The sequence below is a fragment of the Clytia hemisphaerica genome, unplaced genomic scaffold (assembly GCF_902728285.1).
Source record: "Clytia hemisphaerica strain Z4C2 unplaced genomic scaffold, Clytia hemisphaerica genome assembly, whole genome shotgun sequence".
Lineage (NCBI taxonomy): Eukaryota > Metazoa > Cnidaria > Hydrozoa > Leptothecata > Clytiidae > Clytia > Clytia hemisphaerica.
In genome coordinates, this window is record NW_027103534.1 from 1 (window position 1) to 27754 (window position 27754).

Here is a 27754-nt window from a genome sequence, read left to right on the forward strand (position 1 = left end):
TGGATGTTAGAAATAAATTGCATTCTCAGAGAGTATATTTATGTTGTTTGGCATGTCGATGTGTTAAAATTGTCTCCACAAATCTTAAACTATAACATAAAAAAGATTTAATTGATACACTAGGAAATTTCCCACAAATATTAATTTAATAAAACTTTTTCTGGTTTCTAGTCCTGTTGTGTCATCTTTTTCATCTACCCTATTGTCCAACAAAAATTTAGTCATCTCAGTCTCAAGCCAGTTCTTATTTTGTCCACTTTGAGCCTCGTTGTTCTTACAAAAAAAAAGTGTAATATTAGAAGGGCTCAATTTAAGATTTTTTCCAGTCCACACCTCTAGACCTCTATTTACCAATTGCTGTAATACTTTTTTCCTAAAAATACTATTTTTTTCTTCATTATTTTAGATTTTTGTATATTGTAGTCTTTGTAGGGGGGGGGGGGATGGGGGAACTATTTGCCTTATCTTTACTTTATAAATAGATAGATGTGTGTCCCAAAGAAAATATTTCAAATCATAATCGAATGACACGGTAAATGTCTAGAATTCCTACCCTAAGTGACATAACGAATACCCTATGACACCATTATCCGATACAGAATAAAGTGTGTAATGAATATAATTTGAGGTCAAGAATAGAACGAAATATTACTTTTAATGCTATGTTTATGTTTATGTCATATCATGAAGAACAATTGAAATGTCCTATGTTATAAAATATAATGTTTTACAAATGTCAGGTTTAATCAAAACTACTAATTTAAATATTATCATCGTATACCTTAGGGTTTTGTCCATAATCCTCTAAATCAAGTTCCCACCAAAATTTTCCCTCGTCTGCCAAAGTTTAATTGTTTTTTGATTTGCCATTTCTACGCCACCTAGAGGTTTAAATTTTTAGCATCCGCCAAACTATATTCGCGCCAAATTTAAATTATTGAAACAAAAGAAACTAGTTTGCTCAGCTTTCCTTCTAGGTGCGCGAACGAGCAATATACCTTTTTTTAGAAAAATATATATATTTAAATACGAAAAAAGTATACAGCTCTATTTAAAATATCGAGCACTACCAAGAAAGAAGATTCTCTTCATTATTTAAAAATAGTATATAAAATTAATATGAAAAATAGCAGTATAACTAATCTAATGGAATCAGAATCAAACTCATTTACTATCGCTGTCAGGATCAAAATCACCTTTTCGAAATTTGAATAGATTATTCTGATTTAAATTCTGCTTGCGTCAGCATATATGCAATGCAAAGAATACAATATAATATTCCTATTTATGACCTTGATAGAAGCGTGTATAAACTGTAAATACAAACTTGGCAAAAAACAATCGCTTAACATGAAATAATAGTATAATTTGAAAAAAGAAATATAGACTAATTTAACGAGTACAACAAAAGCACGAAAAAAAGAATTTTTCTTGACTTTAGTGAAACTATCATAGCTTAATTAATGAATCACCTACCTAAATAATGTGAAATATTGAGCGATGTTAAAACCTATTGTCCTCGTAAGCTCAGGATGATACGATTTGACGTCGCTCAATATTTTACGTTATTGCCCTCAAAAACACTTAGTATAGGCCCATAATATAAAGAGACGATACAAAGGAAGCCAGTCTATAGAGACCCTCATTTTATAAATTTTTAGTACTTTTGCAGGATTAAATCTATTTACAAAACTTCCTATTCTGTAAATGCCGTTAAAAATTGTACTGCAGCTGAGGGTAGGTGATAGAGGTCATTGTCGTATAATAATTTAACCACGTAAAATTCTGCCTTACTTCGTTTTTTCCGAATTATGCAGTTCCACGTCAACGATTGTTTCCTGCCAAGTTTATATTCACGGTTTTTAATCTTCTCCAAGAAAATACCTTCAATTTTCCGAGGGTATACGTCAGTTAACAAGAATAACCAAAACGAGTCTTGGTGAGAGGGGTCCGCGTATACTGGGACGATCATCCCCTTTTTAATAGCACCTTTGGAGAGTTCTAAAATCGAAATTGCAAAAGTAAATTAGATAAAAGCCATTTCCTGAAATCGATAACGTTCAATTTGTATAGATGATTTCGTTTGTTTCCTTTTTATTCACTTTAGGAACATAACACATAGGGTAAAAGCTTTTACAATGTGAAACTTTCTCAGTGAATCAAAAAGTTTCAACACAATTTTTCATTTTTGTGTACCGGGTAAAAAATACTTTAAAAAGGGTTATCAAATTAGGCATACTTTAATGCTTTCAGAGAAGTTTTTTTTGAAAAGTAAAGCTTTTAACTTCATGAAATACTGAACCAATTTCAAAAATTTATACCTCAAATTTTAACTTAGACTTTCCTCTATCAATAGATTAAAAATATGAAAGACCATTTTTAGCTCCAAGAGGCCATCAAACACTTTTTTGTGGGCTACCCGGTATTTTATGTAATCTGATAATTAAAAAAAAAACATAACGAAGTTTCAACTACAAAACTCTTTTGAAAAAAAATTATTTCATAGTTACTGCTAAACACCCTAAATTTCTACCTGGTGCCATAAATCATGGAACTATATGAGTTTTTCAAAACAAAACGCATCATAGCCGAAATCATCTATTTATTGTACTGTTTTTTTCGTTCCCTGATATAATACGACAAGAAGAATGTTCTCACCTATGACACCTTCAACAATATTTGAAGCTTCGACACGGCTTGAACCTAAAAAGAAAGTTTCTTTGTTAAAACAGGTAAAAACACATCAATCCGTCTAGCAGTTGCAAGTTGTAATATTGCAAATTAGATACTCGCTTAATAATTGGTATTCCCTCCTAATTAGGCTAGAATCTGTAGTAAATTCAAACATAAATTTGTTACAATTGTCAGAGTAATATTATTTTAAGTTCGATCAAGACGGACGTCAATTTAAGTTTAAATTAAAAAAGGGCTGTTGCGAACAAATCCTTTGGGAGTTTTATAGACGAGAAAGATAGAAATGGTGTGGCGTCAAGATCAAGCTTTAAGATATTTTGGATGAACGAATACAACAACAAATTTCGTAACAGAACAATATAGATAAGTTTATCCAATTCCAACCAATTCGTTCTAACATTCCTTACCTTGGGTACTTAATTCGGTTTGAGTGGGGCACTGCACTTCTTCAATAGTACTTTCTGCTGACACTGAAATAAAATCAAATCAATACATTGTAGATGAAAAATTGAGCAAGAAAATGGGTTGCTCTAAATTTTAATAAACGCTTAACGTCATAATGAAAGACGGGTTAGTAGAAATTAATTAGCATTATAAAAAAACGAGCAGTATTTGAATTTGCTAAAATTTTGTATTTTTTATAGAAAATTTATTGACTTGACACATAGAGGTGAAGATTTTTTCGGCTATCAAAAACCAGAGAACACATTTAACTTACCAATCACATTTGCGTGGTTTCGCCGGTTTCATTTGGCACACAACGTTGGGGTACATCAGAGTCTGATAAACAAGCAGATTTATAGCCTTTAAATTTTCATAAGCTAAGCAAATAGTTTGTAACGGTATCATTTTTAACGCATCAGAAGGCTCTTAAAAAAGATAACTTTATTTTAAAACTAAAAGTAATGGTAAAACGACGAATCTGAACAGTGCAGGATTTCATTTCGTACCTTCGAACAAAAGAGTCACCGTTGTCATCGCGTTATTTTCGTCGGACATTCCTGATTAATAAATAAAAGCAAGTTTACAAAAAAAAAACAGTTCTCCAAAGGCAAATCTAACAATGATTATTACTTAATACCCAAAGCATCACGGTTCACGATTACGTTTGTCCTATTAGCAAAAGGATCGAAAAAATGCGAGAAATAACTAAGCTCGGTTGAAAAAGCAACACACTTATGTCGAATTTTTTTCCAACAAAAAGGGAAGAACTTACTTTCAGTACCAGGACCAACAGTTTTGGAGGGTGTTTCAACCACGTCAGATGGTGCTTCAACCTCACTAGAAGGTGTTTCAACATTGTCCGATAATGTTTCAGCCTCATCAGAAGGTGTTGTAACCACAGATTGAGATTTACGATAATCTGAAAAAACATCGGTGAAAATAAGTTTAAGGCTGAAACAAACAAAATCTTTTAAGGGAAAACAGATGCTGTTAGATAGTGAAAAGTATACCTTTATATGCCATCTTTAATGTCTCCTTGATAACATCACCAAAAACAACATTATTCTCCACCACCAGGCTTTCCATAAAATGAGTGGCAAAGCCAGGAGTCGCATATCCATCGACATGGACCCTTTGCTCGCCACTCAAATAAAGCACAACGCAATGGCTGTTACACCTCTTGTTTAGGGTATTTAACTAGAGATAAGAAGAGAAACACGCTGAGAATAACATTTTTAGTTATGAAATTATTTAAAAATTTCAAAGAATCAAACTCATTTACTATCTATCTATAAAACCTTTAAAAGTTTACTGTATTATTGGCTATACTAAGGAGGTAAATAATGAAAAAGAACAAAAAAGGACCCATTCATTTGCAAAGTTTCTAGGCTATTTTTTCTAAACAGCAAAAGGTTCAACAAAAAATATTTTAACTTACTCTTTTTCTGATAATATTTTTTTGTTGGCACAGGTCAACTTTTCCTTTTGGGATGTCATCCATTGTTGTGGTTGTCAATTTTGATTGCTGCATTCCACAGAGACTGCACTTCTTACATGCGTTACTGGGCATGGGCTCTCTGCAATGTTGACAACACTGGAAAAGAATGCCATAAAAATATTTAACAAGTTTTGAAATTACTACCATGATATCGAGGGTTCGACTCCTTTTACCCCTTTGGAATTTATTGAATTATGGATACACACATTTTGCTGTAAGACAGCCTTAGATCAAATTAGAGAACTGAAAATCTTGCTATATATCCTAACTTAAGAGAATACATTCACAAAAGAATCTTTCTCATCTTGTTTTGCTTTTTGCCACAAGAACCACATTTCTGGCAGGCATTAATGTTCAGCGGTTCTTTACAGTGTTGACAAGACTAGATGAAAGGAAAAGAGGTGACAGTTAGAACTAAAATAATATAAAGTATTTATATCTTTATATTACAGGAAATCGTGAATTGAGAAAAATTTTAACTTCAAATCTTAAAAGAATGTTCACATTAATAAAAGAGGTTCAAAATTATTTTCCTATATAGAAATGGCTAGCATTCTAAGATCAAGCCGTATCATTTTACCTTGTTTAATTTCTGCTTTTTTAAAGACGATCACCTTGATCAACACCTTCCAAATTTACTGTACAACTATCTAAAAAGTAAAATTAATAACCTTCTGTAAACATTATTTCTATATGAATCAACTAGCCACATGATATACACGGTCAGCAAACGATGTCATACCTCAGGATGCAAGCCTATTTTGCAATCTGTGGATCTGTAGACAGGAGTTTCATTATTATCAGTTAGGGTCAGGGTCAGGGTTGGAGTTGGAGAAGTCGTTTGCCAACCACTCTACACAAGGGTTATTTTTTATCAAAAGTTTTACAAACAAATTGTGAACAATTTGAGCTTCATTCAAAGCTTCATCTTTTATTAAGGGTACTCGATTAACTTTCGACCGTTTTAAATTTTCCTTACTTTGAAATTCAAAACTTACATTCCAAGTCAAAATGTTTTGTAAAGTCTCCCAGTCAATTGTCCAACGTCGAATTGTCCAATGTTAAAGTCATCGTGATTTTAGTAATTGATGTCATGTCATGTCATGTCATGTCATGTCATGTCATGTCAGTTAGTTAGTTAGTTAGATTGTTAATCGGTCAGTAATTTGTACAAGTAAATTATTGAATTACTGTATTTACTTGTAGCTGAAAAAAGGTTGAAAAATATTTTACTGAAACATAATGGGTGTCATTGGACCCTTCAAAGCCCATCTTAAAACCTCCCTTCTCAATATTATGTAAAAAACTCACCCTTTCGTCCTTCTCTTCAAAAAAGGGCCTGATTCATTTTTATTAAGGTCTCTCAATAATGTTTTAAAAATGATTATTATAACTAATTATACCCTTCTTTAATGTACAAAAAGTAACATGTAGATTCTTAAAGGAGTTTAGGGGAAAGAATTGGAAAGCAAGACATTCTTGTATTTCTCCGATATCGGCTTATGGTTAGATTTTAAGAAGAAGAACATCACATTAAAAACAATGATGTATACCTTTAACTGATGATGGTTGGTTTTCTTTCAAGGTTCTCTTGTTAGTTGTTCCTGACAAATATAAAATACATCATAAATAACCTAAAAAAGAATTTCAAATTTGTATAAGTTACTCCTCAATTTAATTGAATCATCTACATTTGTACTCAAAGTTTAAAACCAGTTTCTTTCACACATCGTTTGATTTTTATATTTAAAACAAGTCTTTACTTTACTTGAAATACTTAATCAAAAAGAAACTTCAAAAAAAAATTATTGAAAGAAATATATCTTTCTTTTACTCCTTTTTATTTGGAGAATTTCTAGGTTGTAAGTGAGAGATCAGGAAGAAAAAACAAGGAATTTTAAAGGCACATTTTTATGGCCTCAGAAAAATAAACAACAAAATAAGGCTATTTTCATCTTATTTTCTGGTTACAGAGCATGGTTTAGGTGTGTTTGCAGAATCAAACTGCAGTTTTTGATTGGTTGAAAGTCACAGTTTGTAGGCTTTACTCGTCCAAGCAAATACAGAAACTCCATAAACCTAGCGGTCATTCAACCTAATGATCAATCAACCTAACGATCCATCGACCCAACAATCCATCAACCAATCTATCAACCAACCTATCCACCAACCACCAATTCATCAACCTACCAATTCATCGCAAACCAATCTGTCAACCTACAAACCCATCAATCTACCAATCCATCAACCATCTAATTTGCTGACCTACCAATCAATCAACCTACCGACCCATCAACCTACCAACCAATCAACCTACCGACCCATCAACCTACCGACCCATCAACCTACCAACCCATAAACCTAACCAGTGCATAACAAAGTGCAACATTCGCCTTACATGTTCAATTCCACAATAATTTATAATTGTAATTTCGGTCAGTCGAGGGTTCATCATATTCCGAGATTGGAAACTAGACAAAACTAAAAAACAGGGGCGTTAATAATGTATGTAATATTAATTCATAATTTATTTATCTTCAATTCTTACGAATACAAAATTGGCTTTGTTGCTTCTATACCAAGAGATCGGGTAACTTGCATCAGTGGAGGCTAACATGCATAGCCCTCGAATAAAAACCTGGCTGGTCATTAAAATACAACTATGCAGCTCCGCTCGCAGCTTTACTCTACCATTTTTGTTTTGATTTAACTTTGTTTTTTAATGAGCAGCCAGGTCATTTATTTGAGGACTATGCATGTTAGCCTGTATTTTGACTTCACGGTACTTATCCCCGGATGGTTTCAGTTGTTTAGAAGTATGACAAAGCATAATTCCAAAATGCCCGTCCACCCAATTCACTCAATCATTTTAAATTTACTTTAATTATCCTATGATTTCCAAAAAATTAAAACTTTTAATTCATAATTATATAAAAAAATAAAAAAGTTTGATGCTTCAGTGAAATATTTCAATAAATTCCTAGTTTCAATTTTCAGTGGGCATTTATCTAGCGCTTTGATTATCGCACTACTAAACGATCAAACAACCTCACGATTTATCCACCTAGTGATCTATCCACTAGCCAATCTGTTGACCTACCAATACATCAATCTACCAACTCGTTGACCGATCCATTCATCTATCCCACCCACCAATTCATTGAGCAACCATCATTCCCCCGCCGACCTATCAATCCAAACGATCCATTGGCCTATCCATCAACTAACAAACCCATATACCTACCAATCCTGCAATCCATTGAGAATTCGTCAACCAAAAACAATTAGTTGACCTACCTTCTTCGTTGACCTACTAAATTCATCAACCAACCAATCCGCTGACCTATACCCAATCCATTGACTACCAATCCCTTAACCAACCAATCCGCTGACCTATACCCAATCCATTGACTACCAATCCCTTAACCAACCAATCCATTGGCCTGCCAGCCAACTAAACAGACGATCTCAATCGAACAGAATTGACGTTCGAACCAGTCGAACCAAATCGAATGCAATCGACCGATTGAAATTCGATTGTCGAACGCAATCGAATCTCAATCGAATATTACTGCAATTTTCAGATTTGATTGATATATATTCGATTGCGTTCAATTGATGTTCGATTGCGTTCGATCGTCGATTCATTGACCCCCGGATAGTTCATCGCATAATTTCTACGGGAAATCGAAAGTAATTTCATTGGGCTTGTGGATGTTTGAGAGCTTGGATGTTGGGAAGCTGCAAGAATAAAGCCAGACAATCTCAATCGAACGGAATCGACGATCGAACCAGTCAAACAACAATCGAACCAATCGAATATTACCCAGAATTTTGACGTTCGATTGAGATTCAATTGCGTTCGACAATCGAATTTCAATCTGTTGATTGCGTTTGATTTGGTTTGACTGGTTCGACCGTCGATCCCGTTTGATTGAGATCGCCTGAACTAACCAATACGTCAACCAACCAATTTGTCGACCTATTGATCCATCAACCTAACGATGATCAATCGACCTACAACAATGATCTCCATATCATAATGACCAATCCATATCATCCTGCTAACTAGCGCACTAGCACTAGCTAAAGCTGATCCATATTATTATATCGATTGGTGGATGATATCAGATGTCGTCCAGATGATTATATACCCACTGATTGATGATCCTTCTGTGATGAAATTTGAAAAAAATAAAACAAACAAACCTTTTTCTTGCTTATTAGAATCCATAACGAGATAACTAGCAATGTGTGTTTGTCAATTTGGATATAAGAGCACAGTCGATTGGCACTGAATGAAGTATGAGCAGAATACAGGGAATCTTACGCAACTAGGATACCATTATTAAAGCGCAAACTAAATGAGGAGGAGTGAGCGCAAGGCGGCGGACACGGCACTCAAAAATCACGGATAATCATTGATTTAAGACTCTTGCGAAATTAATGATTATCGTTGATTTAACGGTGATAACGGGTTGGTAACACCATCATCAAAGCATACCGTGCCTATTTTACCGAATACGAAGTTTCCTTTGACATTAAACCATTCGGCAAATTACACAGTTGGACAAGCATTCTTCACGTGACCGAATGGGATGATAACTCAGCTTACGGTAACCGAATCCCTGCTGTCTTTTTCCAACCTGAATCAAATAAATTAACAATCTGCTCAGCTATCAATGGTAACAAAAATTACTGCTGGAACGACAAAAATGATCTACCGGCCGGCAAATTCTCTCATGTTATCATCAAACAAAAACTTGTGAAGGAACAATACGTTTATGTCATCTATCTTAACGGAAACAAAGTTTTCGAGATTGTCAATACTCGACCAATCACATTGTATCGTGCTAAAGTTTTCCTCTCAAGTCCTTGGTACGCTGCCGCGCAAGCCTTTGTCAAACGTGTCCGAGTGACAACAACTTCAGGAGGTATTTAACTTGTTTGATTTAAATAGAATAGAAAAAACTATCTGTTATTTAACTCGTTGGCGATATTAATGAGTTCAAGATTTAGGAAACCTCTATCTCTTGAAAGCCTACAAAAATGCTCTAAAACTATATATTTTCGGAAAGCTAAGTAAACAATCTATCAGATGGAAGGAAAGAAAATTTCAAAATTACATTTTACTGACGTCAGCATTAATTTATTGATTTTATTAATCTCCGTGAAATCAAAAATTGCATAGTTTACATTTGCATGACTGTCTCCATTTTATTTCAGGTGGTTTTAAGCTTTTGAAGAACAAGCTTATCCGTGTCGTTCCAAGAATTCAACCACAATGGTTTCTTTCATTTGACATCAAACCTGAAAACAAACTTATCTATGGTTGGGGAAGTATCATCCATTTGACGACCGGAGGAAACGCCGGAAGAGTCGGTTACCGTATTCCTGGAATCTGGTTTCACCCGAACTCCCGACGTCTTCATATTTGTTACGCTATCAACCGTTACCACAACCGCTGTGTTAACCCAAAGCACGCCTTACACCCAAACAAATGGGCCAACATCCAAGTTCTTCAAGTGTTTGATCGTCATCTTAATAAATTCAAATATGTGGTTTTAGTAAATAATCATAAAATCGCTACCATTATTAATCATCACCCGCAATCTTTCCAAAATGTCAAAATGTACGTGGCCGACCCATGGTATCATGCTGCACTTGCTCAAATCAGAAATATCGTCTTCCGTAACACTCACCCTGCAATTGCCAGAGGCTGAAAAATATGAAAAAGGTTTCAGGAGTTTTATTTTTATTTTTAATCTCATGGTTGCTTTTTTCGACCAATTACCCTCGGTCAAATTTCGAAATGTTTTAAAATTTCAAAATTGGCCTTGGGAAACTTATTCCGAATTTCCCTCATAACCATGAGATTACTAGTACAAATTAACCATATTTTCGGGGTTAGCTTTTTGTTTGTAACATTTGATTTTTTTTTGTTATCATTTGATTTTTTTTGAAAACTTTGATAAAGACATAATTCAAGCGAATATGTATGAAACAGGACTCTATTTCCTTTCCCCCGTAATTCACCCTACTAAAGTATCATCAACTCCCAATAACTTTAAGAAATTACAAAATCACGAAAGGAAAGTTTTAAGAAGTAAAAGGGGGGGGGGGGCAGCGGTTTGCGTGAACGCGTGAATGGGCTTTTTCACTTGCGTGAATGCGTGAAAATTAAAAAATATTGCGTAAATGCATGAATTGGAAAGCTTTGCGTGAACTAAAATTGTGTGAATGATAAAAAAACATTGTGTGAATGCGTGAATTTGGAGAAAAAAATTGGAGTGATTGCGTGAACTGAAGGTCCGGTCGCGTTGAATTTCGTTTTTAGAATGCTTAGCATGAAGCAAGTGGCTTGAGAATGACGTTAATATAACAATAGCGTTCAGTTTGAGGTCGTTGTTGAATTAATGACAGCAACGAACGAAAACTTAACGCTATTACTATTATTATTCATATCAGACATTCAAACAACGTTTTTTTTCTAGCGTCAACCAAGTCTTTTCGCTTCAATGCAATCTCTTCAACTAATTTTTAGCACTTTGTGAGCGGGCCGCAAATGACGTTATTGCCCTATACCCGGGCCGTTAATGATATTTCAGCCCTCTGAAGCCTGGCGCTTTCGTTTCCTCCGCACGGGTATGACAATTTGAATCACAAAACCTTTCAATACCGCCCGCCGATTGAACCTTTAATGGCTTACTTAATGACCGCTATATGAATAATAATAAAATGACAAATTAAATTGACGTCAAATACTTTTTCTCTCGATTTTTCTCTTCTTAATAAATATCATTAACGGATAAAAAAACAGACCTCTCTTGTGGGAAATATATTTGGATTGGTGGAGGGAATGTAGTATAAAGTCATAGGTGATTTACATTTGTAAATCATGTCGTTTGCAATGAGAAAATATACCAAAGCATCCATACCAGAACTGTCCGTGACTACTCCAATTTCCAACCAGCGACGGTTGACAACAGCAACTACACCCTTGACGGCACGACGCATGAAGCAATCTATCCGCATGAACACTGAAGTCCCACAAGTAGACTACAACCAACAAAAGAAGCCAAGAGTATGGCGACATAGTATAGCACTGGATTTCAAACGCCCGCTATCAGCTTCAAAGATACTACTCGGTCGCCCTAGGATTAATCCAAATTTCCCACCCCAGAGACAAGGGAATCGTGAACCACCAAAACCTCCACCCCGTCTCAAGCGCCCTAAAACAATTGCCTTCGGTGAGATTTCGCAACACCGACGTCGCCAAGTTATTACACCTGATCTTCGTAATTCAAACAGTCAACATAAAGGTCTACCGCAGGTGAAATTGGCATTTTCAAATGTGAATCGCTATCAGTGTGAGCCAGTTTGTGACGAGGTGATGACTAAGTTGCGACGGCGCTGGAATATGCGCCCCAAGTTTTAAGCAATTTAATTTTCAGTCATTTTAAAGAAATGTGAACAGAAAGAAAAGAAATGATGGAAGAAACAACACAGCTAAATCTTGATTTATGTTCTAACGAACTAAATAACATCATATTTGTCCTTTGACGATCAATCGCAGAGCTCCCTTTGCAATTCTTCGATTCTTTTTGTTTAAGTAAGGATTGCGGACTCTGTTAGAATTCATTTTTGACCAAATTAGGAGCCTGGGCAGAGTCGAAAGGGAAAAAAATCCTCCAAAAAGTTAAATTAGATTAATATCTTTTAAAATTTAGGAATTCAACAAATTAGTAAAAATTTGTGGTGACAAAGTAATCTATACAAAGGGAATAAACTTAATATCAAATGAGAGATAGTACTCAGAATTAATTCGTGGAATAATGCCAATCAGTTTTTCCTTTTGAAGCTTGAACCTTCCTGAAATATACATCTCGAATTCATTTTAGTAGCTTTGAAGATCGTTTCAATCTAAAAAGATTTTTGTGCCTAAGTCTAATTACAGTAGAGTCTTATTCCAAGCGAAAACTGGTTAAAAATTTTTCTAACGAAGCAAAGAACGCTCCCCGAACATATTATACGTCCATGGCCTCTTAAAAAGAGAGAGAAAATTCATACCATTTGATGAAGTAGTAACTTTGACATTTTTGATGAAAACTGGAGCGGCAACAAAGTTCAGGTTGGATAAAAACACGTTTGTACCATAGTAAGTCTTAGCATGTGAGTTTACGACATGAAAAACCTAAAAATAAAAAAAATTTCACGAAAATTCATTTAACACAACACTCCTGTCTTACAGCCCCGGTGGAGCTTTTTCCCACAGTGGGGATAAAAATGTCTATCGAAATCCCAATGGGGATAAAAATTATATTTTTTCTAAGATTAAAATATCCAGTGGGGTTTTGGACAGCAAATTTTTGCATTGAATTTCGAATGGGGATGAAATCAAAGTCAATTTCTCACTGGGGCTGAAATTGTAGGGTATTTTGTCCACCGGGGACGAAATTTTTGCCAGATTTTTCAGTGGGGCTGGGGTCTCATCGGGTCTGTGACACAGGGATGTAACACAATATGTGAGGTTATCATTGCTTGAACAAGTAATATTTCAATAAGAAATATAAAAAATAAAATTTCATAAGGCTAACAAATTCTAGTCTAATCTCTTGACGTACTCGCTAAACAAATTCGTACTCCACACGAACGGTGTGGCATTTTTCCTTTTTTTGTGGTTCATTCCCTGCGAAGAAGAGTTTGGTAAAGGCACCCCTCCAGCATAATATTTACAGAGTTAGAGTTGACAAAAATCATAGCGGAAAGTTTGGAAGTTAGAATTTATCAGTGGCATATTCAATGTTCATTTAACTCCAGAAAGGCTACGATAAGACAATTGTCTTATCTTCGCCGGTACTGGTGCATAAAACTCATCGCTTCGATCGGGTTGATATATCTTTTCGTAAATTTTGACCATAAGAACTTCATCAAAAATATTTTTTTCTATCAAATACTATAATTCTTTTTTCTTTAAACGATAAAAGAGGCTCCCCCAGCGGTAACTCTGATCACGGTATCAGGCAATTTTTTATTTTTGTTTTCAATCACGATCAGGTAAAATAGTAAAAATATTGGGGAGTTTCTAAACGTCGACCAGAAATGACGACCACGACCGGCGACCGATATATTTGGGTTATCGAGTTTATCTTCTTTTTATCCCAGTTTTTTTATCTTCCCTGATCTTCCCAGGAGTTTCTAAAAGTCGACCAGAAATGACGACCACGACCAGCGACCAGATAAATTTGGGTTATCGAGTTTTTTCTCTTTCTCCAACGTAGAGTGTCTCTCCTAATCATTTGAATATATTTAATATTGAAGAGTAAGATCACCCCTGTCTCATCTAATTAAAACCACGTGCCAGATACGTAAAACAACCATTTCGACGCTCTTGGAGCTTGATTATGGTATCAATTTCTATCCTTTTGTATTATCAGTATATCACAATAATTAGTGGCACAAAATCTTTTGAAAATGGTTTGAGAAGCTTTGCATTTCATCATCAGATTGTTATTTCTGTCGAAATTAGTCATTTTGTTAGTACTCTAGGGACTGAGTTAGGTCCCGTATGCGCATCGGCGTATAGTCATTTTTTCTTTTGATCATGAAAGTATAGTCCTTGAAGAGTCAGAAAACGTGTGTGGCGTTATTTGGTCTGAAAATTTCGTTATCAAGAGATACGAAGTACTTACGTTTTCTAAGTTTTGAAAACGAAAGTACTTCATAGCTCGAAATAGAAAAATTGAAGGTTTTGACCTTTTTCTTAATCAGCATAAAATTTCTGATCGATTGGTATATAATATGCAGGGTTTTAAGCTCAAAAAATATTTTTCTTAAGCTAGCAGAGCCTAAGAGCCCAATTGACGAAAGAAAATTTTGAATCCGCCATTGTGGATTTCGAAATTCATGTAGAAAAAAAACTTTTCCTAAATTTTATTATTTGAACGGTAGGCAAGACCCTCCGAAAATTTCAAGTAAATTAAGTAAGCCAATCAAATGTTACAGCCACGCAAATCTGGAACCAAAAGTAGTCATTTCAAAAAATCGAAATCGAAAGTGCTTCATATCTCCAGATAACGAAATTTTCAGACCATGATTTTGACCTTTTTCTTAATCAGCATAAAATTTGTGATCGATTGGTATATAATATGTCTATGTTTAAAGTCAAAAGAAAAATTTTTTCAAGCAATAGGGCTAAAAAGGGTTGAAATCTAAAATCCGCCATTATGGAAATTTGAGCCTGATCCAAAAAACGCTACACACGTTTTCTGACTCTTCAAGGGCTATACTTTCATGATCAAAAGAAAAAATGACTATACGCCGATGCGCATACGGGACCTAACTCAGCCCCTAGAGTATAGCATAAAGACAATAGAATAATTGATTAGATTCATATCTCTAAAACTGGCCTTCCCAATTTTTTCCTACTGACAAGTTCTATCTATTCATTACCCTGAGTATCAGAGGTTAAGTTTTCAAAGAAAGTAGTAACCTCTGAAGACAAATAATAGAAATTTTATCGCGCATGTGTCAATCTAATCACTGTAGAAAAAATCAAAGATGAAGAGCAAATATTACCATATAAATGTCTAGCAGACTGTATCAGTATGACTATTTACTATTTACGAATTCCCCAGAAACCTCCAAGTGTAGTTGAAATGAGTTTATTTCGAAAGAAATCTTTTACATGATCCCCAAATGTATAACAAAATGTATAACAGTAATTACTAAACTTTTAATTATGGAAATGTCACTTTAATTGAATCGAAATAATAGACAGACTTTATGTTATGATTCTCTATCACTGACTCTTTTTACAAAGCATTGATGACTTTTTGTAAGTTGTGTTTTCAACGACGGGAATAAAAATATCGACTATGACGCTCATCCAAGATCTTGGATGGTCGTCATGGTGACTTTTGTCTTCGCTGATTGCGCGATGAATAGAATCTCGATTCGTCGGCACAGCGTAAATATTTGATTTTGAGCTGTGCTTTTCACGGTATCTATTCATACTAAAGGTATCTCATTCAGCATGACTAAAATATTTGGTTTAACAAAGCTTACAAAGATCATACTTAATGACCTTGTCAATATTTTTGTCAAATATTGTCACTCTGTCAAGAAAATGACTGGTACTTCAAAGGTCACTTTTTAGTATTCTGAGGACTTGATTTAAATATTCTCTACGGTGGAGGGAGCAGATAAACTCGATTATCCAAATTTATCTGGTCGCCGGTTGGTCGGTCGCCGGTTGGTCGGTCGTCGGTTGGTCGGTCGTCGGTTGGTCGGTCACCGGTCGGTCAACGGTCGGTCGGTCGCTCGTCGTGGTCGCCATTTCTGGTCGATGTTTAGAAACTCCCAAAAGTATTGGCTAATTAAACATCCCTTTGAAAAAGTCCAACACGAATCACGGCTCAAAAAAATCATGAAGGAAGAATATCCAAATCACGTAATCACGCTAGAAAAAAAAGTAAAATCGTGTAATTTTCGAGAAAATAGGAGACAAAACCATCTAATTTTGATAAAAGTTGAATGAAAATACGGAGCTAAATCATGTATTTTTGGATGAAAATAAAGAGCTTTTTTATACGAAATCATGTAATTTTGGATGAAACTAGGGAGTTCTTTAATGTGAAATCATGTATTTCCCGTGAAAATAAGGTTCCTTTCAAAGACCCAATAGTGTATGTTTTTAATGAAATAAGGCAGCTTTTTTGATCTGAAATCGTGTGATTTTCGTGAAAATAAGGTTATTTTCGGAGACAAAATCATATAATTTTTGATGAAAATAGGGAGCTTTCTTTGTCTGAAATCGTGTAATTTCTACCCTGAGTATCAGAGGTTAAGTTTTCGAAGAATATATTAACCTCTGAAGACAAATAATAGAAATGTTATCGCGCATGTGTCAATCTAATCACTGTACAAAAAATCAAAGATGAAGAGCAAATATTACCATATTAATGTCTAGCAGACTGTATCAGTATGCAGTTTACTATTTACGAATTCCCCAAAAACCTCCAAATGTAATTGAAATGAGTTTATTTCGAAAGAAATCTTTTATATGATCCCCAAATGTATAACAGTAATTACTAAACTTTTGATTATGGAAATGTCACTTTAATTGAATGGAAATAATAGACAGACTTTATGTTATGATTCTCTATCACTGACTCTTTTTACAAAGCATTGATGACTTTTTGTAAATTGTGTTTTCAACGACGGGAATAAAAATATCAACTTTGAACCTCATCCAAGATCTTGGATGGTCGTCATGGTTACTTTTGTCTTAGTTGATTGCGCGATGAATAGAATATCGATTCGTCGGCACAGCGTAAATATATGATTTTGAGCTGTGCTTTTCACGGTATGTAATTTCAGTAAAAATAAGGTCGTTTTCAGAGACAATCATCTAATTTTGGGTGAAAATCAAATGAAAATAGGGCGCTTTTTTATATAAAATCGTGTAATTTTGGATGAAAAAAGGGAGCTCTTTTTATGCGAAAAGGGTCCTTTGAAAGACCTGATCGTGCATTTTTTTAATGAAATAAGGTAGCTTTTTTTATCTGAAATCGTGTATTTTTCGTGGAAATAGGGTTTCTTTCAGAGACAAAATAATGTAATTTCGGATGAAAAAAGGAAGCTCTTTTATGCGAAAAAGGTCCTTTGCAAGACCTGATGGTGCATTTTCTCGTGAAAATAGGGTTATTTTCAAAGACAAAAAAATCATAAAATTTTTGATGAAAATAGGGAGCTTTCTTTGTCTGAAATCGTGTAATTTCAGTGAAAATAAGGTCGTTTTCAGAGACAAGAATCTAATTTTGGATGAAAATCAAATGAAAAAAGGGCGCTTTTTTATATAAAATAATGTAATTTTGGATGAAAAAAGGAAGCTCTTTTATGCGAAAAGGGTCCTTTGCAAGACCTGATCGTGTATTTTTTTAATGAAATAAGGTACCTTTTTTGATCTGAAATAGTGTTATTTTACGTGAAAATAGGGTTTCTTTCAGGGGCAAAATCATGTAATTTTGGATGAAAAAGAAGCTTTTATATGCAAAATCGCGTATTTTTCTATAAGATAGGGCTCCTTTCAGAGACAAAATATCATATATTTTTGATGAAAATAGGGAGCTTTCTTAGTCTGAAATAATGTGATTTTCGTGGAAATAGGGTTTCTTTCAGGGACAAAATCATGTACTTTTGGATGAAAAAAGAAGCTTTTATATGCAAAATCGTGTATTTTTCTTTAAGATAGGGCTCCTTTCAGAGACAAAATATCATATATTTTTGATGAAAATAGGGAGCTTTCTTAGTCTGAAATATGTGATTTTCGTGGAAATAGGGTTTCTTTCAGGGACAAAATCATGTATTTTTGGATGAAAAAAGAAGCTTTTATATGCAAAATCGTGTATTTTTCTATAAGATAGGGCTCCTTTCAGAGACAAAATATCATATATTTTTGATGAAAATAGGGAGCTTTCTTAGTCTGAAATAATGTTTTTTATTTCCGTCTCTTTAATCACTCTTTATGAGTATATATAAACACATCTAAAAAATATATATATTTACAGCTTTCGTTTTTGATTAAAAATATACGTAGCTGAAAAATACTACCAATTAACAATAGACCAAAAAAACAAACTGTTATGGCCCTATATATGTAGAAAGAGCACTAACGGCTAATGAAACAAACTAACACGTGCAGTAAATGTAGAATAGGCAACAAGACCTAACGTGAAATGAACCTAAGAATAGGTGACTTGAGATCTAGCAAGTGTGAAGAAATATAGGTAGCCACGATAGAAGAGGACCTAGCAAAGGTTTGGCTAAAGGCTAAAATATGACGACGTGTCAGAGACGCACAAGAGGCAACTAATGTTCAGATTCCAGAGAAACATATATACTATATATATAATGAATAATACAAATTAGTTATCTTGGTATGGCAGATTCCAATATTATTCTAAATTTAACCCTGAGATCAGGGTTGTACCAGTTCTCAATGCAGTACTTAAGCTCAAGTTGTTCCTCCGATTCTGAAGGAAAAAAGGATCTGATTCGATGACATTTTCTATTCAGTATACAGTCTAGAAAATTGATGTTATTTTCCAAACATATATCATTGATCTCATCCACTACTGAATAAGTACGATCATTCTTATCAAGTGCCATAACTGACAAGGCATAATCACGAGTATTAACATTTACTAACATTTGATTCACCAGGTTCATTTTTCGATTATAAAGATAACTTTGATATCAGATATTTTATAGAGCTGATGAAGATGGTTTTTTGCGTGTTTGGATACACCAAGCATGGCTTTCAGAGCACACCTTGATTGTCTGTTGATTTGATCCCAGTGGCAGTTCTTAAACTTGATCAATTCGAGACCATAGAGGAGTTTTGGAATCACTAAGGTTTTGTAGATATCGATAATTTGGTTTGGATGGAGGTACCTCACTCCACCAGATATAAGCGAGGAAGTGACAGACCACATTTCCGAATGTGATTTTCGTGGAAATAGGGTTTCTTTCAGGGACAAAATCATGTATTTTTGGATGAAAAAAGAAGCTTTTATATGCAAAATCGTGTCTAGTCCTTGTTTTCTAATAATTAACTATTCAAGTCACTAAAGGAAAAATCTTCACTGCGACAAACATGCTGCTAAAACAATTTTGCAGTGTTTTCACCATCGAGCCCGACGGTGATATCTTCCTGAATTCTCACACAGACCAGGGCCCAATGTTGCTGATATCCTCATAACCAAAGGTACGATAAGCAGTGATAAGTATAAGGTTCAGGAATCTGGATACTAGCAAATCATTTGGTCTTGACGAAATACATCCAAGGATACTAAAAAACTTGTCGATGAAATTTCTGAGCCTATTTCAAGGTTAATGAAGACAATTTTGCTGAAGAAGTTTTTCCTAGGAATTGGAAGCTTGCTGATAGGATGCTTGATAGTAGGATAATGTGATCAAAGGATTCCATCAAAGGTGTTTTCAACATAAACAGAGAAACTATCTATTAAAAGTATGCAGTAACAGGGAAGTGGATAGTTTATCACCGATATATGAAATATATTGAAAAGGATCCTCTGGACAATTTCAACAGTTTTAATGATGTCTTCCTCGTGTAATTTTTGCAATATATATTTTTAGATTTAAGAAAACTGTCAACTTTGCTTGTGCGAGAAATTCGAAATCACCAATTACCTAGATCAAGTCTTATTAAATAAACGGACTGAAATGGTCGCAAAATTTCTACTTAGAAATCAACATTTACTCATGAACTTCGGCGTCACCTGAAAAATTGACGTCAGAATTTCAAATAAAAAAGCCATTGTATATAAATATTTTTCAAACGATTTTCATTTAGCTGACGATTGTCGTCCATATACGGGCGGCATGAAACTTAAAGTTCTAAATATTAAATCAAAGTCTCTTTCTTTTAATGTGAACAAGCTCTGATATCATCCAGCACTCTCCGCAGATAGAAGAAAACAGACTAACATCTAGGTGGAATCAATCTAAGTTGGAAATTATTGAACTCGATATTTTTAAAGGTCCAAATCCTCAAAGGTCAAGTTCCCGGGGGGGGGGGGTACTTAGGCAAAAATCGATGATGGGTATGTGCGGACGGTAAGGGTCGGTTTTTTCACCTTTCAAAGTCTCTCTAAGGGTCGGAAAAATTAGAAAGTTTTAAATTAGTCTCTCTGAGGGTCGGAAAATTCAAGATTTTTAGGAAATTTTTTGATTTCTAGAGAAAAAATTGTAATAAAGTCTCTCTAAGGGAATGATTTTTTTCAAAAATCGAAAAATAAATTTCAAAAAGTCTCTCTAAGGGTCACCTTTTCAGCAAAAATCAGTCTCTCTAAGGGTCGGTTTTCGGAGGTCCCGTCCGCACATACCCCTCATTCGCCAACCCTAGTACCCCCCCTCGGGGTCAAGTTCGACAAATAAACATTCACTCCCTAAATATAAACTTCAGTTTACTAAACGCCTCTTTGGAAAAATAATTTTAAGGAGATTTTGCGATAAAAGAACTTGCATGCAAAGTAATTTTGCATATTCTTCTAAGGCCATTTTGACAACTAAGAATTGAAAAACTTAAAAAATTAGATAATGTGTTTAACTCGATCATCCCATACTTGCAGTATATAGAGACTTATACGATAAATGCATCTTTTTATTTCGATACACCTCTCTTTTCACAGTTCCACTAAAATTGGTCAAAATATCGTCCCCAGTGGAAAATTATACTCTGACTTTTGTACCCGTTAAAAATAATCAGATCAGCTAATCCCCACTGTAAAATATTGTACTATTTTTCTATCCCCACTGAAAATTCCCCATCGAGGGGGTGTTTTGATATCAGAATTTGAGTTTAGACGTTTTCGTATCTCTCAGGTATTGTTTTATTCACGAATCAAGAGGGTTCGTATTGGTTTCGAAATGTTTTGGAGCAAGAAAGCGTTTTGGAGCAGATTCGTTCCTATGAAAATAGTGGGGTGAAAGCGTTTCAATCTGTTTTTTTTCGTAACGTCTTCCTAATTTTTGACGTTTCGAATTCTAATATTCACACATTGTTTGGGTACGTTTCTTCTCCGAGCGATTTGGAATGGCAACGTCTGAACTAGACTGAAGTCGTTTATAATGCGTGTAATGCAATAGTATAGGCGTTATATGATAACACGATTATTGTTACAGAATTTTGTGTGTATAAAATTGTTCCCTCCATTACTTTTTACTTTATTTCTATTATGTCTGAATTAGTCGTCTAGCTTACTAGACTACGTCTGAACATGGTCTAAATCTTTCTACTATACATGGCTATGACTATACAAAATCAATGAAGAAATATCACACATTGAAAAGGAACACGAAAAGAACGTAATAATTTGTTAATGAAAAAAATTAAAGATATAATATATCATAGAGGCCCATGTGCTCGCACGGTGGCCTGCGAACTTGTATAGCATTATTATAATGTCCGATAATGATCACTGATTATATCATCAAGGGATGCAACACACGGGACGCGGAAATCTATAATGTTTTGATACTTGAACACGGAAGCACGGAAACCTAACCCATTCACACAATAGATATGGGATGTAGACTTAGGTGCATTTTCTATAGTCTTTTCAATTGTAGGGCGGATCCATAATGGATCTAATTGCAGATATATTTCTAGCTGATAAAGCTACCGGTTCTTGCCAAAGTACCAGTCTTCCGCGTTGATCTATGTTGAAATGCGGAACTCGATATAATTTATGCAATTGCAAAATTTAGAAAAATCACAGTATAAAAGCAAGCAATAATTTTAGTTGGAAATTCAAACTTATATTTTTATTGAGATTTGAATTTGTAAAAAGATGTTGGTTTTTCACATAGTAGCCATTTTTTTGCGGCGCATTTGGCTCTAGCTGGTGGTGCTGTGAAGGCGAAAGTAACAGGTAGGCATGGATTTAAAATTAAATTTAAAACATTTCCCGGTAAGGCGGAATTAGCTATTGAAGTATTAAGGATTCTTTAAAGTATCGTTTGATATTTTTGAGGACATTTGAATCGTTCTTTCTTTCTCAAAACTGATATCTTCTTAATTTTGGCTTTAAGATTAAAGCTAAGATTTTAAATTCTAACGGCAATCCACTCAAGCGGTGTACGTACTTTTTCCCTCTATTTTAGCTACAAACACAAATACTGCTGGGTCATTTTCAGCTCCTGTTGGAGGTAGTCGAGGTGAGAATTTACTGTAATAATTCAGAAGTGTCAAAGTCTTTTCTATCAAGGGTTACATTCAAGTTTGACCATGCACTTGATTTCTTTCACGCTGCACTTTAAAAACCTTTGAAAATGTTAATTCGTCTGTATTATATTTTAAAATTCGCTGTTAGTCCGAACTGTAAATCTGTGCGATTCTTATTTTCAAGGTGTTACACCAGTCAAGAGCTATCTTGTTGATTACCTACCAACATGGTCACCGACGTGGTACGTCCCATTCCAAGTAAAACCTCTGTACAAAGTCAACAAATGGACGAACGTCGTACGTTTTACTGCTGGTACACAACAGAATAAAAAGTTGGGTGATAGTATCCCTTCAGTATTCATCGTACCAAAGACAACACGATTGTTGATTTGCACTGGTTTAGGTAGCAACGCTAACAAGTGCTACAAGACAAACCCTCTCTCTCTTGCACGCTGGGCTACTGTTGGAATCGTTCAAATCCAAAAAGGAAACAAATATTTTTTCGTTATTACCTTAAACGGAAGACAATTGGTCCTTGCTGAAAACAAGAGTCCTCGCTATTACCCTGGCGTCAGTATCTACCGAAGTGATCGTTTTTATGGACCAGCACCGGTCAAAATCAGATCATTGAAGTATAAGAATCTACCTGGAGGTAAGTCGTACAAATGATCCCACTTCATCCATTCTCCTTAGATCAGATCTGAGATTGAAAAAATACTTTCTGACATTTTCTGGTTGAGATTATAAAAAAATCTAAAACAAATTACACTCTGAGGCTTAAACTTCTAATATTGCTTAAAAAGTTTACTTAAAAGCACTGTTTATATTCCTTTTTGCGCCCTTACGATTTAAGTAAAGAAATTAAGAATGAGAAATAAAGAAAAAACAAGTTTGTCGTTAGTTTTCTTTAAACTGATACACTTAACGTTATCTTTTTCAGTCCACAAGCTGATCAAAGGAACCGTGACTAGATTCTTCCGAGCCTATTTCACCGAATTTGAAGTTTCTTTTGATATCAAACCTTTCGGAAAAGTTAAACCTTGGACTAATATTCTTCACGTGATGGAATGGAGCAACATCAAAAATTACGGCAGCCGAATCCCAGCTGTATTTTTCCAACCCAATTCAAACAAATTGACCGTTTGTTATGCTATCAATGGAAAGAAAAATCATTGTTGGAACTCCAAAATTGATCTACCAACAAACAAGTTCTCTAAAATTATCATCAAGCAGAAATTAGTTGGAGGAAAATATTACTACACTATCACCATCGATTCCAAAAAGGTTTACAACATCGTGAACACAAAACCAATCACTTTATACAGAGCGAGAATCTTCTTATCTGATCCTTGGTATCCGGCAGCCCAAGCGTTTGTCAAACAAGTGAAAGTCTCCACTACTTCTACTGGTAAGTACCGGCAAACAATATTCCTTACATCACGAAACCACCAGCTGATTGGTTGTAAGTGACGTAAAATTATGAAATACGTCATTTGCAACCAATCAGCTAGTTGGTTAATGATGTAATGTTAGAAACATTGCAATGACTTATATCACCAATACACATCAATGCCTTTTAGCTGAAAGTTAAACGAGAAAGCCTAAGCGGCGTAAATGCTCAGCAGTATCAGTAGTGTCAACATATTTTTTCATTGCAGACCGCTTTTCAACTTAATTTACAGGAGGGAATTTTTTCTATATATGGAACAACTCGAGTCGGGCGAGCAATAAAGAATTAATTACTTAAATTTTTTGGAGATAAATATTTCTTTTTGCTTCAAATAAAAAGATTTGACCATATCACTGGGAGGTATTAATTATATGTGGTTTTTTCTTACGCATGCGCGTAATATTAAGATCATCAATTTTTAGCCTGGACTCGTTCATTGATACTTGCGCGCATAGGCCCCGACAAAATGAAATCTTTTCAACCAGTTGTGTTTTAAAGGCCCATTCCGCTGCGCACTGGGCCAAAAACAATTGATTGTCTTTTGTTTACTAGGGTCGAGTGAAGTCAAATCCTTAAAATCTTTGTAATGACAGGCTTACAGATACAGTAGAGTCTCTTAACCTCCCAGCTGGCACACAACGTTGTTTCAACGTTCATCTAACGTTATATGGATGTTGTGAACGTTAGATGAACGTTGAAACAACGTTGTGTGCCAGCTGGGCTTGAACCTCTACAACTCGAATGTCTCCTTAGCTCGAAAAAACTTTCTCGTCCCTTCATTAAACCTTACTCCATAACTCGAAATTTCCTTAACTTCAAATGTGCTCTCCCCAGGTTTGAGTTATAGAGACTCAACTGTATTGATATTTGACTATTTTGAACCCAAAAAAGTCGAACTGAATTCTGTTATAGAGTTTTTTATTAGTTGTATAATTCTTTTGGATTTAATAGTTCTATTCTGAAGACCCCTTCCCACTGGAAAATTTGGCCAAAATATCGACCCCAGTGGAAAAGCGTGCTATTTTTTCCATCCACACTGAATTTTCTGGCTTGAAAATAATTGAATTCAAATCCCCAGCCATAAGAAATCATAGGAATATCAATCCCCATCAAGTTTTGGTCTGTTATTTTTACCCCCACTGGCTGAAAAAAATCCCACCGGGTCTGTGAGAAAGGGGTGTTTGTAAGTTCAAAATTGTGAAACCAGAATGCTAAACTCAACTTTCTCGTTAAGCAAGAGAGCAGAAGCCTACCCTAACCAACTAGGAAACCAGTCCAACCATTAAGATTGCAATATTTCATATACATCCCTTGTCTCCCAGCACTCAATATTTATCTTCAAATTTTACTTTTTCAGGAGGATTTAAACTTCAACGTGGAAAATTGATCAATGTCATTCCAAGAGTCGATCGTGAATGGTTCTTATCGTTTGATATCAAGTCTTGGACACGTAGGGGTAGCATCCTGCACCTTACTACAGGACGAGACTCAGGTGCTGGCTCAAGAATCCCTGGCATTTGGTTCCTACCGAAATCAAGAGCTCTGTCGATATGTTATCCGATTAATTTGAAATCAAAATGCATCAAAACGAATCCTCTCCCAGCCAATAATTGGTATAACGTTCGAATTTACCAGAAGTTTGATAAGAAACGTTTCCAGTTCAAGCTCACTATTGAAGTCAACAACCAGCAATTTGGTGTGTTCATTAACTGGTGTCCGAAATCCTACCAAGGTGTCCGATTATTCGCTGCTGATCCATTCTACAGTGCTGCACTTGCTTCGGTCAGAAATATTGTCTTCCGCAACATCCAACCTGCCTGGTGAAAACAATTGAAAATATTTCCCGAGAATTCGAATTGGGGATTTTATTTAACGGCTATTATTTTGAATTTGATAACCATTTGTATCTTGTCGTAAAACTTAATATTTTTTGATAAAAAATGTCCTTGATATGATAAATCTTCCTTCGCATTTAGTATCGTTGTCCTTTTCAGCCACTTCTTTAGTCTCGCATATCTGGAAAAAATGGTCCAATACCATTCCCGATGAAGGAAATAGCTCTAAATTATCATCCCTATTGAAAACTTCACAACAATCCCTACTTTCGTAACATATCATCTAATCTGCGCAAAAGGATGACAAGAAAATTGTCTCCATAATAATTGCCTCCCCCTCGGACAATTTCCACCCAGGGTAATAGACTTTTTTACAGTTTTATATCTCGAAATCAAAACAATTTCCTAAAAATCGTGAGTTTTCCGACCCAACTACTTTGAAATTTTCTAATTTTTGTAACCATTAGAGAGACTTTGGATGGTGAAAAATCGACCCGTCTGCACATACCTATCACCCATTTTTGCCTAATTACCCCGGAGGGAGAGAAAAGAAAGCAAAACAAATGTTTGGGCGCATTTTAACGGTCTTTTCTTAAAAGTACTTTACCGGCCCTATTTTAACGCCGGCCCCTTTCACGCCGGCCCTTTTTCCGCCACAGCCTAATTTTGGGCTTACGCCAATTAGGGCCGTAAATAACCGTAAATAACGCCAAAACTTGTAAAAATCGCTATTCAGGCTTCAAAACAGTAAGTATTAACTAAAATTTAAATTAAAATGTCATCTTTCAGTATTAAACTGTTGAAAATTCCATTGAAAATCATTGATTTTCGTGAAGTTTTGGATATAGAGTAAAAAATGGATAGTTTTAATCTTTTAATCATGCTTAAAATCCTTCAAAACTAGAAAAAAATGGTCAAAAATTAACGCCGCTTTTACTTAAATATGGCAAAGTTTTAGCCCTTTTTACGCCGGCCCTTTTAACACCGGCCCTTATTACGCCACGAGCCCAAAAATAACGCCAATAAGGGCCGGCGTAAAAAGGTCTGATAAGGTAGTTCAAAAGCGCTGAATGTTCTCATTTTGTCTCGCCAAGATTAGCTCACAAATGAATCCTAGCCGTTTATTTTTATATGTCCCTGAATTTTAAGTGAGTTTACAGAGCACAAAAAAATATTTTGTAGACGTGCTGTCTCAACCGGTCATGTTAGTAAATCGGCTAACTTAAAGACAAAGTATTTTTGTTGTTACCATAGCTAATTGAAGTAAATTTCGTCTCCTAGAACTTTTCTTTTCCTCTAGGTTGTTTATCGGACCTGTCAAATATAAAACAAGGAACTAGGAAATGTCAACCCTTCTAATCGGTTTTTAACATCTTTCCTTTGTTATACAATTAAAGAAATTAATACAGAGACTTTTGCGAAATGTAACGGAAATGTGATGGTATTACGATGTTTGTGAAATCTTATTTTCATACCTTAAACCAAGAATAGCAAGTCTTGCGAACAAAGCAGCCTGAGGTCTTCTCTTTCGATAGCAAAATGTAGATGAGAGCATCGGGCTTCCTTCATGGATTTCTCTATATCTTCTTCCATAAATTGCTCCACTTATCCTTGTTCCTTTCTTTTAATTGCTGGGCATTAAACAGAAAGGCATTAATACAACTTTTTAAATCTTTGGGATTACAAAAGATTAGGTATTAAACCCCGGGGTAGGGGCACTCGATTCAAAAACGATCATACGCGTACGGTCCAAAATTAGGCCTTTGAAATCGAACCCTTACAGTGCAGAGAAAATTTTGCAAAATTTGAACATTACGGTGCATTTTCTTGAAAATATTTGACCATTTTCAAGCAAAATATGGTCAGATTTTGAAAGTTTTACACCCTTAGAGTGCAACTTTTCTCATCTTTGCTGATTTTGACCCTCACAGTGCACTTTGGGAAGCTTGGAAAATATACCCTTAAGGGCCGCACGTATGATAGGTCATTTACTCTGACTGCCCCCCCCCCCGGTATTAAACCAAGTGTCTTGCAGACTAATGCCGATAATTCTCTACCTTTTCACCACAGCTCGTATGTAG

General features: G+C 35.1%; 2 protein-coding genes across 2 annotated transcripts; one reads left to right on the top strand and one right to left on the bottom strand.

Annotated features, from left to right (window-relative positions):
- Window positions 1-3415: 3415 nt before the first annotated feature.
- Window positions 3416-4886, bottom strand: LOC136799924 (uncharacterized). Its single transcript, XM_067056549.1, has 5 exons — window positions 4577-4886; window positions 4149-4335; window positions 3911-4057; window positions 3645-3695; window positions 3416-3474 (listed from the first exon to the last, which is right to left on the bottom strand). Exons 1-5 carry the CDS (start codon window positions 4781-4783, stop codon window positions 3416-3418), a joined length of 651 nt encoding a protein of 216 aa, XP_066912650.1. The 5' UTR covers window positions 4784-4886.
- A 16919-nt stretch (window positions 4887-21805) lies between these two features.
- Window positions 21806-25792, top strand: LOC136799923 (uncharacterized). The gene is made up of 5 exons (XM_067056548.1): window positions 21806-21860; window positions 22298-22381; window positions 22573-23040; window positions 23329-23796; window positions 25196-25792. Exons 1-5 carry the CDS (start codon window positions 21806-21808, stop codon window positions 25660-25662), a joined length of 1542 nt encoding a protein of 513 aa, XP_066912649.1. The 3' UTR covers window positions 25663-25792.
- Window positions 25793-27754: the final 1962 nt, after the last annotated feature.